The following is a 14,310-nucleotide window of genomic DNA, read 5'->3' as shown; positions in this document are numbered from 1 at the left end:
TTTTTGTGTATCGGAAAGAGAGCCAGAGGAAGGGATAGCCGACATTGTGCACCCACAAAGGAGCGCAGCGCTCTCAGCCAGTTAGCTTCGCTTCACCTAACTGTCTTTTGCTTAACTTTCCTCTTTCCATTTTAGGTGCTACGTCATCTGCCACCAAATTTATGGCAACACCGCACCACCTGTACCCGGCAGAAAGGGCCAGGGAAGGTATCTATGTTCGCTCTCCCCTCACGGACGCTGAGGAGGCAATGCAGTTTTTACCCGGCAGTCGCTTCCTGAGCTCGACGGAATTCAAACGGGTCTACCTCGGCGGTGGCATAGACAATGAATCATCTACAGCTGCGGCTGAGCGTTGGTCAAGCTCGTCCCCTAATGGCACTTTTTCGAAGACTGCACAGCCATGCTCCCTTTTGGAGAGCTACGTTTCACGGGGCGCGCGTGCTGGTTCACTTCCCCATGCCATCCATGCTCCATGCAGACAAGCCACCACCGCTGTTGCACGTTTCCATCGCAAAGACAATGACCGACGGACAGCGCGTCAACTCCGGTGCCTGTACGGTGGCGTGGATGGCCGTATACGTGTATCCGACACGTTTGAAATTCACACACCCTCGCCTCCACGATCATCGGCGCTAAGACCCACTGTGGATGAACAAGGGCCATGCAGACCGAAAAGGCTAACAAGCAAAGCACCGCCCGCTGTCGCTCCATCTGCCCTGTGCTCGGCGCATACGCCGCTGCCCCACCAGCTGCGCTCGCGCGTGTGTTCTGCTCGCTGTGCCATGTCGTCACCGATGAGGACAACGTCAGGCGCGGAGCAACTTCATCGCGGTCAGCTGCGCACAGAGGATGCCTGGCTTGCAGTGACGCGTGAGCTGACCGATAAGAAGAGGGAGGCGCAGAACCTTCAACAGCAGCTGCAACGAGCGCATGTCCTGCTCCGTTCTCTGCACGGCGTCACAGCCAACATGCTCGACGAAGACGCTGACGCGTCCGGCGTTGCTGACCCAGCAACCGCAATGACCGCAGGCCGCAAGTCGACGGGTGATGGCGTGCCGGGAGTTGCCACCTCTGTAGAACAGCTCCGTCCGAGGGAGTACTGGCAGCGCCGTGCGTACTTCTTATTGAAGCAGAATGAGGAGCTACGGGCGGAGTCAGAACGGTTTCGCCGCAGCTCTCACCGCACCAAAGTGCACGCTTTACTACAAGAGCTGAAGTCGGTGCGCGGAGAGCTTAGTCGATATCGGACACAGGCGAGTGCTGTGGCTACGTCACTGGCGTCTGCCAATGAGGTGGAGCCTGATGCCGGTGGCTCAGGAATTGACCTAGGCATCCCTCAGCATGACAATGGAAAGATGATAAACGACCCTGTCACATTACGCCTAATACCATGTAGTAGTGCGGTGTCGTCGTTTCTGGTACCTTCCATCGATGATGGGGTTCTCCGTCAGAAGGACGACGCCATTCGTAACTTGCAAGAGCGTCTTCAGCTGTTGACACAGCAGTACGAGAAGACTGACGTGGAACTCATCACAACAAAGCGACGACTGGAGGATATGATGCATCACTACAGCGCCATGCAGGCGGAGTGGAGGGCTCTGGCGCAGCTCCCGCAGGAACTCGCTCGTGCTCAGCAGCAGTTGGCTACCACTCAGACCCGCCTCCTCGACTGCGACCGAGAGCTGGTGGCGTTTCACCAACTGCTCGACACGCAAGCGTCACCCACCACGCTGCGCGCATTAATTGACGAGCGTGACCATCTCGTCGAGCTGCTTCGACAGCGTCAGCAAAGCGAGGCAGCCTTGCGCAACGAGATGAACGTGGTACAGCAGCAGATGGTTCAATCTGTGGAGCAAAAGTATCAGAGGCTGTCTGCAGAGCAACACGCCATGTCACGCGATCGCGAGGCGCAACACGAGGAGACGATACTGAGGCTTCGGAAGGAAGTGGCCACCCTTGAGCACCTGCTGGGGGTGCAGAGAGAGGCATTCGATGCACAGCAAGCAGAGCATGCGGGAGAGCTTGAGGAGGAGCTGGCGCAGCGGTTGCTCGAGTTAGTGCGGCGACCCGAGGCTGGAGCAGGGGGTAACGACCTCTTCGCGCCCCGTTCACTGAATATAACCGCGTTACCGCAGCCAACATCGCACGACGGACAGCCACCCACGGCTGCTGAATCCTGTCTTCCGTTGGGCGAGGCGTCACTAGCGCGGACACCGGCAGCTACCCCGGCGTTACTACGCCATCCAGGCACCGAACATGCGAAGATGGACCCTTTGCTACGGACAGCCAGTTCCCTGGAGGGTGTAGCGTCGTCCTACAGTGCGGGAGTCGTCGCGAGTCCGACAGCTGCGCAAGATGACACTCCCACTCACGCCGACAGAGACGCGGGGGACTCCACACTGTCCTCCATGTCGGAGACGATAGACAGCAGTGCCAGCAATAACTCCCTTACGAGCGATTGCAACGACGAGGTAACGTCACTTTCCTCCGCGCCGACGCACCCATCGCGTAGCCACACCGGCGACTCGGCGGATTCCACGTCGAGTGAGTATCTGAGCGACATATTAGCGCTCCAGCAGCTGGCTAGCGACGACGACGACGTTGTTACTGCAACCGACGAAATGAGTGTCACATCGGCCTCCTCGAGCGCCGAGGAAGCCTACAGCGACAGCGAAGATGAAGGCAGAGACGAGAAAATGGCAGAGAAGCCTAGCACGCCCGATTCAGACTCTTCCATCGCCTCCTCTGCAGATTCTTCCCCCCACCCCACTTTGGGTGCCGAGGGCGCAGCTAAGCAGCAGCGGTCCGCCACCAGCACAACGAACACTTCCTCCGCCCACGCCCAGGATTACGTCATTGACCTCCCCGCGCAACAGGTCGACATGGTATCCCCAGTTTCCATTTTCATTAACCGCACCTCCTCGACCGGTCCTTTGTTCTCCTCCGATTTGCGAGTCGTGGTGCACTCGCCTCCCATGAGCTTGCAACCGACCGAGTCGGTTACAGACTTCACTACGACACAGCAGACGCTCCCCAGCACCAGCGAAACCAAGAACGGAAGCAATAGCTCGAGCAGCGGCTCATTCTCACCCTCTTCCTCCCTGTCCTCGTTGGGCTCGCCGCCCTCTGACGTCAGCAATGACGCAGCAAGCCCATCCGTAGACCTCCACGCACGTGAGCCCCACGGCGTCCCGGTGAGGCAAATGGAAGAGGGCCGTGTAGAAACGCCCAGCAGCAGCCTTATCTCTGGAGCGCCGGTACTGGTCGAGTCTATTATGCAGTCAACGCTGCCTCTCCCCGATCCCGATGCGACGGCGCCGTCCACGGTGGCGCTGCCCGGAAATGAGCGCAGATCTCCTCTGTCACTCTTGCGCTCCCCTGGCGCCAACGCACCGACGATCCTCCTCAAGCACGGTGTGCCGATCCCGCCCCCTGCTGCCCTCACACCAGTTGTTGCCTCCAACCTATACCCGCCACGCCACGCCACTTCGTTTCTGCTGACGGGCATTGCTAACGATGACCACTTCAACGGCAGTGGAGCCGAAGTGAGCCGCGGTGGGATGGTTTCCCGTATAAACAGCAACATTCACAACACAAGCTTCGATCTCGCCCACCAGTACTCTGGCAACGCCTCCTTTGACTTTGTGGGGCCGCTTGCGGAGCGTCACCGCTTGGAAGACATGCAGAGCACTTTGGTATCCTCTCGACAATCATCGAGCACCACTGTGACTGTTGGTGGCGACGTCGGTAGTGCGGCGTCCGCCATTCCGAGCGAGGCGCTTGGGAGCATCAGCCGCGGCGGGGGTGCTCTTATGGGCGCTGGGGCGGCTGGTGTGCGCAAGACTCCATCCCCTTCGTTCCGCACTGATGCGTTGCAAACGAGCAAATCCGTGTTCTTCACGGGGGATGAGGACCACGACGAAAGGGCCACTGGTGCAGCACCGACCGCAGGTATTGCAAATGCCGAGCGGCGAGGCGAGGAGAGGGCATCAGATCTAGGCAGCGGTAGCAGCTTTACGGGGATATCCTACCAGGGCGGTGTCGACGACATGGCATCCAGCATCTCTGCCGAGCGTGTCGCTGCTGAGACGCGTGAGCGAGAAGTGTCACTTGCACGTGAGCTTCCCTACGCTGGTCCCATCGGTAGCGCTTGTGGCATGGCATCAAGTGAAGATGTGTCAGTGGCGAAGGCTCCAGTACCCAGTGAGACTATGCAAGTTGATCTTGCAGCTGGTGTTGATCGGGATGCCTTCTCCCCCACCGCGGCAACTGCGTTGTCTCGCGCAAACTTTGCCAACCTCAGCCCAATCTCGAAGTCACTCCCGCAGGAAGAGCACACGCCATTGTCTTTTAACCCTGAGGGCAGGGGCGAAGCAAAGTTGGAGGCGGGGGACGCTGAGTCCGCCACCCCGCCGAGCGACCAAAGCCCCACGGTACCGCCCACAGAGGCACTGACAACACAACCTGGTGTAACCGACGTTGAGCTACCCGCGCTGCCCGCTGCCGCGGCGATCACGATGGCGACTCCGGCGTCACCTTTTGTCCCTTTTCCGCCACAAGTGGCGATACCAGCGTCTCCGCGAGCAGCGCGACCTTCACCATCACCGCCAAAGTTTTTCCCGCTCCCTCCTCGAGTGGCGGTGCCTTTGCCACCTTCCACGTAGGCACCTCATCCGTGGCGATGCAAAAGCGAGAGTAGCTCGGGACAATATGCAGCTTCGAAATCCATACCCTTGCATGGGGCTTCTCCGCTGTGTCGCCGACGACAACACCCTGAGTCGTCCAGGCTTGTAGAGACTAACACCGCGTGCCCAAGGACCTTGTCTATGAGCACACCATGCTCGCACGTACGACCACACCACAATCACGCAGGATTTCCTTCCTTTTCTTATGGCGCGTGAGAAGTGACCTGGTTTGATATGGACGCTAGAAAGACCTCCCCCTCCCCCCCCCCCCCCCACTGTAGCAAGGCATACCACCACCACTCCGCCCATACGGGCTATGGTGACGCGTCTCGCTGGAGTCGCCGTGCCTGTATCTGGGGGGGGGGAGGGGGTGCCTTCCTACCTCAGCATAGTGATGGTTTTCTTTTCTGTGTCTGCCATAGGGGCGTAAAGCGGCTCAGCGCGTGCCACAGTCATGCCATCCGCGTTGCATCCGCACTCTGTTGCTTGGCGCCTCCCTCGTTCCCCGAAGTCAAAAGACCTATCTACATGTGGAGCTGCTGCACGCTGCCTCCGCCGTTTCCCCTTCCCCCACGGTCATGACATGGCAGTGCGTACGAGTGTGAAGGTGTATAGAAGCCCTTGAAGAGGAGTGCTGCGAGTCTCGTCTCAGTTGGTTCGCTCGCATACTGCGCTCCGTCGTTTCCTCTTGCCTCTAATTCGCCACTTGAATACTTCTTTTCTTCTTCAACCGCCACTTTTCTGTGTACGGCTGCGCGCAGTGCAGTGTGAATGGTTGTCGGGTGAACCACCTCGGCCGCCACCGCCGCAGCTGAAAGCAGTACCTGCAACTCCTGAGGGCACCCGAAACCAACGTGAAACCCTGGAGGGGCAGACACACACACACACACACGCTTCCCGCATTTCACTTTGTACTGAGAGGACGCCATTTGTTTCCCTCTTTTATCACCCTCTCACCAACTATCAGAAGGAATACAAGTACCATCACTGTCGAACTGTGGAGACACTCGCACTTCGTTTGCTGGACTTAGTTTTGAAGGTGACAAGAGCACAGAGGTAGCACACAAAAAAAAAAGAAAAGCTGAAAGTGGCACCGCGCTTGCACAATACGGTCGGTGGTGAAGAAGGTAGCGAGGCGAGAGAAGCGCAGCATGACGTCATATCGAGAGCAAAGCCATGAGCTCACCTCATCGACGCAGCTCTTTTCTACAGGAACCAGTCTACCTCTCAACACCACTGTCAGCCCCGGTAACGACACCGCTGCTAGCATCTGCGCTCACTTGGTTGTCCACCACGGACTTAGCCATGTCCGCATCGCCCACGCACTGGGACTTCCCTCGCTGGTCGTGGAGGAGTCAATAAGAAATGGTGTGTCCTCTTCGATGCTACGAATCCAGCTACGCAACTGGCTCTGCGAGGTCTCGGGCTCGTCTCCAGCGCAGAAGCTGCGCGTGCCGGAAGCGCTTTTCACGCAGCTTCAAGAAGACTGCGCCGCTGATGAGATCGAGCACCAGGAGAACGAACGGAAAGGCGTCGTGTCGCCCTATGGCGACGACTGGTCCCCCTTCGCCGCCCTTGACCCCGTCTCCCAGCAGCACTTCACCCAGCTACAGCACTCAGTGGGACAGAGCTTCATCTCAATCCTGAACGACCCAGGTGAGTCGACCACGAATGTGGACTGGACCACCTGGTTAGGGGGCAAGCTGTACGCTGCCTTCGACTTCAATGGCCATGTCGGCGAGCTGGATGACATGCTTCGGTCCTATTTGGCTCTACAGACCGGGCCCGAGTCCTCTGCCGCCTTGCTCGCTGAGTACCCACCCAGTCAAGACTTCAGCGGCTACGTGAACCTTACCTCCAAGGCCTACCAGGCCAATCGACGCGAGGGGATCGCGAACGATGCGAGGGAGTGGCGGGAGGACGGCACAACTAACCTTCAAGGGGACTACGAACACCGTGGCGGTGCCGCGACGACGGACCGCAGTCCGTGGCCCACGAGTGTTCCAACGCAGTTTTTTGCCGTGTCGTACGACACAGCATCTGAACTGGACATGTTGTCGAACGCCGTGGGGGAGTCGCTACCTGCTGCTACGTCAACGTCGCCGCCTGCGGCAGCGGCTACATCGACGCAGATTGTGGATGGCGGCACGTTTGCGGCTGACTATGAGTATCTGGAGAGTCGCAATAAGGAGCTGCGTGCGTGGGAGTCGGCTGTGGAGAAGTGCTTGCTGCAGCACGTCAAGTACCGCTCCGAGGACTTCTTCGTCACTTCTCGCCAGTTCAGCTCGCTCAGCAGCGACGCTCGCACCGTCTTGGCTAACGTGCGAGTAGCTCGTGAAGGTGGCATGCGCGCTGGTGAGCACTTCATTGCCGAGTACTTCCGCATTGGCAATCTTTACCGACGGCGCCAGAACTTTCTGCAGTTAAACGCAATCGCCACGACGGCGCAGCAAGTGCTGCGACGATTAGGGGACGTGGAGAACTGGGCTGCGCTACCCGAGCGCGACTTTGGTGAGGTGCTGGCCATCTCATCCGCACTGGTTGATCTAGAGACAGTGCTGCGCGGCACCAAGGATGCGGAGCAGGGCATCACGTGGAAGTCCTTGTCGCAGCTGAAGTGCCTCGCAGAGGTCCCGGGGCGTGTGAGGAAGGCGCGCAAGACCTTAGAAAAAGTTGTGCTCGAAGAGTACTGCGGTGTGCTAGTGAGCAACCTCAACGAAAGTGAGGCAAGCGAGCGGCTGACGGCCGTCTGTGAGAGTGTCACGCGGCTCGGTGTGCTGAACGGGGCAAACCACCTGTACCAAGTTCGGATTGTTGAACTGCTTCTAGTCATGGCACAAGAGACGCTTGTCAGTCTCTTTATGAACACTGGAACCTTGGATGATGCCAAGGCGAATGAGCTGCTCACCATTGCCGGCAATAGGGTTGCTCTCGCCGTGCCAGCCGCACGCGAGCAGCTGAGCGGATTTGCGAAGTACCTCCGCTTTCAGGGATATAAGCAGGTGCTGCAGCAGTTTGTGGACGCGCTCGTAGACTTTGTGACGCGCGTGTCGCAGAACTGGGGCTTTTTCCTCACGGGCGAGCTGCGGGTGGCGCTCGCCATGTACGAGAATCGCCACATCCTCATTGAGACGGCGACGCGGGAACTGCTTGGGCGTGTGTGCGGTGAGGCTGAGTCGCTCATCGCCTCGTTGCTGGGGATATACACCAACGGGTCACAGCTGGCATCGACGGCTGAGTTGGTGCAATTGGTGCGCATTAGTGTGCAGTTTCCGATGCGCGTGACAAGCGACGTGGCTGACCGACTGGTATCACTGCTACACGAGGGCGGCAACGAATGTGGTACTTCAACAGGCTTTCTGGTGTCGTCGACAGCGAGCGGCCCCAACTCGCCATCCTCTGCAGCTGACTGGGAGCCAACTGGGTTTGCGGTCTACCGTCCAACAAAAGTGATTGGCACTACTGTTCAGCGGATCGTCAAGCGCTTCTTCCGCTACCAACACAGTATCCACAGAGAGAATGTGATCATGGTAACAGAGGGGGAGACGTGGGCCGCCAAGGAAGCGGTCGACGAGTCGATACAGCAGCAAGTAGAGGACATGTGCACCATGGATGCGACGGCGTTACAGACATTTCGGTTGCGCTCGCTGAGAGCACTATTCATATCTGGACACAGCGACGGCGGCTGTAGTCAACAGCGCCACTCAGGGAGCCCGCCTCGTGCTGCGGATACAGGCGGCACGGATGATTTGCTCAGCACCGGCGCCACGAAGCTTTACGTGCGGGTGCGCTGCAATACCGGTGCTGCCGTTGTCGCCAACAGTAAAGCCGCTTGCGTCCCGACCGAAGTGGCGCCGGTTGCCGAGACTGACGAGCTGGAAGGTCGTCTCGTGCCAAGCTCACTCCTTGTTTTGATGGATCTGCTGCACAAATACCACGAATATATTGCCCTCTTTCCCTTTCTCGCCTTCGACGTGGCGTCGCGCATGAGTGAGCTGCTTGACGAGTACGAGGGCCAGACGACCGCCATGGTACTTGGTGCACGAGCAGTGGAAAAGGGTATTCTTCCCACCATCACGACGCAGCACTTGTGCATTGCTTCGCAGTGCGTCGCGTTTCTCATCGACTTTATCCCTGCTCTGTTGGCGCATTTGACGGCTGCTATGCAAAGTGATCTCCTTGATGCCTCGCTGCGTGGCCACGCGCCGCGTGACGTGCTGGCGGTGGCGAACGCACTGGGGCTTGTGGGAGGCGTTTCAATCGCACCAATGCCGTCAGACTCGTCTTCTGCCAACCCAACGCCTGATAGGGCAAAGATGTTCGTCAAAAACGACTGGAATCGTGTCGTGCGCAACTGCCGGGCACACCGCAACGAGTTCTTTTCGAAGGTGGGGTCTCTTGTGTACCGCAAAGTAAATGGCCTGGGTCAGGCCTCGATGCAGAGGGGCTGCTGGTCAGCGAGCGGTAACGAGTGGGTCATGTCGATGCTCCGCGAGGTGGCACGGCTAATGCGTGTGCTGCGGCCGTTGCTGCCACCTGGGGACATGGATGGCGTGATGGTGCCACTGCTTGGATCACTGAGTGTTATGCTGCGCGAGTCAACCGTGCAGATCCCGAGCTCCGCCGAGGATGACCGCGCTGCCGCCGCGTCGGATGTGATGCTCTTCACGGCAAACGTAGAGAAGTTCGGTTACGATGTTCTCAAGTGTGCTGCGGCGACATCTGTGTCTATTGTGATGCAGGGCGGTGAGTCCTTCGTGCCGGTGTCCTCCGAAGAGGCGGTGCTGCAGTGGTTTCTGCCGCCTTCTCACACCAGTTCCTCTCAGCTAGCCGCTGAAACCAAGTGAAGCGTCCTTTCCTGCGCCGGCAATGTCGACGACTCATCAAGAGCAGAGAGGTGAGCAGAGCAGGAAAGAAGGGCGGAGGGAGCTCCTTGCCTTGTCTATTGACTGTCTCATAGTCGCTCTGCCTTCCTTCCTATTTCGCCTCTTGTTGTCCTTTTTGACGTTCCACTGTGGTTTTGATAAAACGGAAGGACAACAGCGCAACAATGCTTGGCGGGCTGCGGTGCCCGAGCGCCTTTAGTCTTTTGTGTGGGGTGCAGGTGCGACGTATCGAGGGAGACGGGCGCAGTGCAAACAGAGGAGTGCTTTCATCAGCTTGGGTCACAGAGAAACAAAACAAACAAAAAGAAGGGAGCACTAAGGAGTGCATGAATCGAGTCGTCACTCTAGTGGCTGCGCCCGTGTACGTGAATGTCCATCCAGTGCACTAGGCCCGCGCTCACGTGGGCCCCCTTCCCCTGGTGCTCACACACACACACACACAGACACACAGACTCTCTCTCTCTCTGTCCTCTACGTCTCTGCCTGTGATTTCTCTCTAACTTCCATACTTTGTCCCAACCCTCGCTTTGCGCTCTTCTCGGTTATACGTGCGTTGAGCGCGCTTTGCACTGCGCCCCCTACTTTATTTTGTTTAAATCGAAGCGAGGGAAGACAGCGAAGAACTGCGCATCATTTGCATACTCGTGAATGCGACGACACACCCAGCGGACGCTGTCTCGGCGACCGTCCCGCCCTGTCTTGACGCTCACATGGTTCTGTCGAACGCAGGCCTCGCTAAGCCAGGCGCCCTTTAGCGCGGCGCCTTCCGATAACTGTGCCCCTGAAAATACGACTGCGCCGCTCTTCCCAGGCGACCGCGCCGCGCCTGAAGCAGGCGAACCACCACACCCGCGTCGACGCCGTGGTGCCGGCGAGGTCGACACGTTGTTGAACGACATCTTCGAGCTTAGCAAAAAGGTGACTGGTGAGCAGAAGCGTGGCCGCGTGTCCATTCCCGCTTCGCGACTGGGAAATGCCAGCCTGAAGCCTCGCGCGCTGAGGAGGGCTACACCAGGAGGCACCGCATTCTCACCACCCCCCGCGGAGGGTCTGATAGAGGCGAAACCGGTGATCGCACCACCGCCACTCTCGACACCAGTGCCGGTCGTGAACGCTGGCATACGTCATCGACGACCTTCATTGCCTTCGGCACCGTGCGCAGCTCACGAAGCAGTCCTGCCGCCTCTTCAATCCTGGACACCGACCTTCGTTCTCACGCCACAGCACCTGCAGGCTACCTCCGATGCCCACGGAGCGTCCGACATCGCCTTTACTTTGGAGGAGCTGGAAAACACGCTCTTCGCCCCTGTCGTGGAGCAGACGGAGGGCCAGGCAGAGGAGACGAAGGCGGAGGTCCCAACACCGTCGTATACCGCACCACCACCTCTGCTGACTCCTGCATTGCGGTGTAGTGAAGCACCACTTGTGGCACACCAACCCGCTGCAACATCATCGACGAATGATACCGTCGTTCCCATAGCACCACAGGTGGCACTGGCTGCTGCGTCACCAAGGCCCGTTCTCGACAACCCAGCGGCGAGCTCGCCTACTGTTAGTACAGCGGCTTGCACGCCGTCGGTGGAAGATGTCACCACCACTTTCCCTTGCTCTTCCTCTCCACTCACATCCTCTGCGCGCCGTTCCTCACCAGAGAGGCTGTCCACCGGCACATCACGCAGAGCTCCTGTTCTCCAGTGCCGTCTGCGCGGATCAGCAGTAGAAGTGAGGATGACACGACCCTTTCCGGCCCCACGTGAGCTGCTGGAGGCCCTTCACGAGGCGTTGTCATTTATCGAGTCTCTACCTGCTCTGCCGGAGGGTCCGAGACTCGTGCGCCTCGGTGTGGATTCGACAAGCGCAGCCGGCGCGTCGTGTGCCTTCCTGGAACCGGAGGGGTGGACTGAAGTTACGTCTAACATGGAGGAGCGTGTAGCGGCGCAGCTTCTCAAGGAGCGGCTACTGCAGCGCATCACAGAAGGCCCCGTGCGTCGACTGAGGTACATCGCAGAGCTGCACACAGCTGAAGTGGAGGCGCCGCTGGTCATTCGTGACACAGCAGCGGAGCTGCTGCTGGCCTGCACTGAATATGAAATTCGACTCCGTGCGCGGCCTGGTGTGGTGCTGAACGGCACCACAGAAGGTGGTGTGCGACTTTCGTTCAGCGGAATCGGTGTGGGTGTGTTTCCGGCGCCGTCAACAGTTCTGCGACTCGCGCGAGCAGTAACGGCGATGTGCCGCGGGGAGGCAGAGCGTACGTTTCTCCTACAGGCGCTAGGTCGCGCAAGCGAACGCGCCACTGGCGCACTCGCTTCTCCTCTGCCGAGTCACATTGTTGCGGCAGTCATACAACGCCTGCACGTCTTGCCTCTTGCCGTTTCCGCGGCGCTGCTGAGGGAGTGCATGAATTCACCTGGAAGTGCTGGGGAGAGAGCCATGGAAGTAGCAGGGAAGAGCTCAGCTCAGAAGGCGCACTGGCTTAATGCAGTGTGGGCGATGGCGAGGCAGTGGTGGAAGTCGGTGCAAGAACGTAGACGTGGCAGGTGGTTGATGCACGAGAAAACTCCTGCCACCTACTCCGTGAGCTTGTCCTCCTGCGTCACCGCCAGCGAGGTCTGGAGGTGCTTGTGCGACCTACTTCTCGCACCGGCAGTCGATGTCGTTTTCACACAGCAGGCTCTCTCGGACCTGATGCACTCTGCACCGGTGCGCCGGTGCCGGCAGAACTACCTGACGGTGGCGTCGCCTGCGTTCGTACACACAACTACTTCCGCTCCCCCTCTGCCAGCGGTTGTCGTTGACGTCACGCCCTCCTCACTCCAGCGCACGTCGGTGGCGGACCTCGCGTGCGAGATTCGCGAGCAGCCGGCAGACGTGGTCCTTGTGCTATCCAAAGATGTGCGACTGCAGGAGAAACTGCAGTTTCTCGCGTCGCTGCACTTGACAGACACCGACAGTCACCACTGCGTTACTGTATTGCTTCCCGGAGAACCGGCAGAGGTGGCTGAGTGCGCGTCGCTGACGCGATGGTCTGCCTGCCTAGTACCGCAGCAGTCATACTACGAGGCTGGCCCGTCCAAGCTCCACCCATGTGACCCGTGCTGGCTGCATCAGCTTGTCGAGGTGAGTGACGTTCGCACCCCAGAGGTTGTCACAGACGGCGCTCTGGAGCCGCATGTTCCAGCATCTACATCCCTTGCTGAGCTCTACACTGCGCATGCGTGGCGCCGCCCGTGCGTGACGACGCGGACAAACAGTGTAGGGATGGAGATGTCTGCTGCGGTGGTCTTTTCATGGGAGTGGCTCATGGCATCTGCCTCCGGGAAAGGCCACAGAAAGGTGCTTGTGGAGCAATTCCAGCGCACGCATCTTGCCCCGCTCGTACTGCTGCGCCCACACGCCGAGGGTGACAGCTGCGACGATGCTGCGCAGGCGTGGTGGATCACATATGGCGAGATGTCGATGTCACGGCAACAGGTAGCGAGGTCGGCAACCGTGCAGTCGCTTGTGAAAAGTATGCGTGCGGCTTGGCTGGTGCCGTCCTCTGCGCCTGGCCTCCCCACGCCTGCTAGCCGTAGCCACATATGCGTTGCCGAGTGCGGCGTTGCGTTTCTCTTTGTGCTGGACGTGGCATGCCAAAGTTTGCTGCGCCGCGCCATCGAATCACCAGATCAGCTCAACGTTCTGTCCATCGCGGCTCTCGGACTAGACCCCTCTGCTGGTGGCATCGTGGAGGTGGCGGACGGCGTCGCCGGCGGGACAGTGGAGACACTTGTCGCTGCCATGGAAGACATGGCAGCGGTACACGGGATCCGCTTCGCGTCGCTCCCGCTGCTCCACTGGATGGTGGATAATGAGCTTCTGTTTTATCAACTGACTCCGCGCACGATGGAGCACTACCTCAGGCGCTTTCAAGAGCGCCATGTGTAGGCTACGTGTGACATCCTTGTCAGCTTTTCAGGGATCGCACGGCACTCCTGTTTTAGTCTGCGTGCGCGTGTATTGTTGCTCAGCATTGTTTCGTGTGGTCAGAGCGCAGCCTGTTACGGATGGCGCAGAGGGAAGAAGAGCGGAAAGGATTAGGGTTATGTGCATGACCCTCTGCCTCTTTGTTTGTCTCTCTGCGTGTGAGTTTGCCGTGGTACTGTTGAGAAGTGGACACAGGCATCTTGGAACGCTTCACCTTCGCAGCTAACACTTTAAAGCGGCTTCAGCAGCTGCGGCGATCAGCGGTAAATGGCCCCAAAGCGGAAAGAGCGAATACATGGGAGAGGGGTGAGGGTCGGGTGGGGTCATGTCATGGAAGGAACGCACCTTCCGAGGTGACCCAAGTAGGCGTTATGGTGCGTGTCGATGTTGCTATTGACCGGCTGCCTCATCCACGGCATGCGCACGCACACAGGTACACACACACACACACAAAGCCCAAGCTTGGTTTTTCCCACTCTCATTCTCAGGTACCTGTTCGCATGCATATGTGCATCCATGACAATCTCTTTACTCTTTCGCCCTTTTCTATTCTTTTCTTCGTCGCATGTTGTGCGTCACGGTATGCTTGGCGTACACAACACTGAGTTGGTCGATTAATCCTTCTCTCTCACCCTCGCCTATCGCTGCTGTCCACGTACGCTGTGGATGATGCTCGACCAACGGCGCCGGTGAACAAGGTGTCGGCACAACGCTGCTACACGTAAGAAGAATAACGCCCCTCGGACGCATTCGAAGCTAACCTGAAGATCAAC

At 58.8% G+C, this 14,310-nt stretch overlaps 3 protein-coding genes across 3 annotated transcripts; all 3 read left to right on the top strand.

The window, feature by feature from the left end:
* Window positions 1–161: 161 nt before the first annotated feature.
* Window positions 162–4,664, top strand: LBRM_35_6540 (putative flagellum transition zone component; the record flags this gene model as incomplete). Its single annotated transcript, XM_001569217.1, has 1 exon — window positions 162–4,664. The coding sequence occupies one exon, from the start codon at window positions 162–164 to the stop codon at window positions 4,662–4,664; it is 4,503 nt and encodes a 1,500-aa protein (XP_001569267.1).
* Window positions 4,665–5,836: 1,172 nt separating this feature from the next.
* On the top strand, window positions 5,837–9,532 carry LBRM_35_6530 (conserved hypothetical protein; the record flags this gene model as incomplete). Its single annotated transcript, XM_001569216.2, has 1 exon — window positions 5,837–9,532. The coding sequence occupies one exon, from the start codon at window positions 5,837–5,839 to the stop codon at window positions 9,530–9,532; it is 3,696 nt and encodes a 1,231-aa protein (XP_001569266.1).
* A 1,767-nt stretch (window positions 9,533–11,299) lies between these two features.
* On the top strand, window positions 11,300–13,498 carry LBRM_35_6520 (conserved hypothetical protein; the record flags this gene model as incomplete). The annotated part of the gene is made up of 1 exon (XM_001569215.2): window positions 11,300–13,498. One exon carries the CDS (start codon window positions 11,300–11,302, stop codon window positions 13,496–13,498), a length of 2,199 nt encoding a protein of 732 aa, XP_001569265.2.
* Between the last annotated feature and the right edge of the window lie 812 nt (window positions 13,499–14,310).

Source organism: Leishmania braziliensis, chromosome 36 (genome assembly GCF_000002845.2).
Source record: "Leishmania braziliensis MHOM/BR/75/M2904 complete genome, chromosome 36".
Lineage (NCBI taxonomy): Eukaryota > Euglenozoa > Kinetoplastea > Trypanosomatida > Trypanosomatidae > Leishmania > Leishmania braziliensis.
The sequence above is the reverse complement of the archived record's forward strand: the minus strand, read 5'-3'. Positions and strand labels throughout refer to the sequence as shown.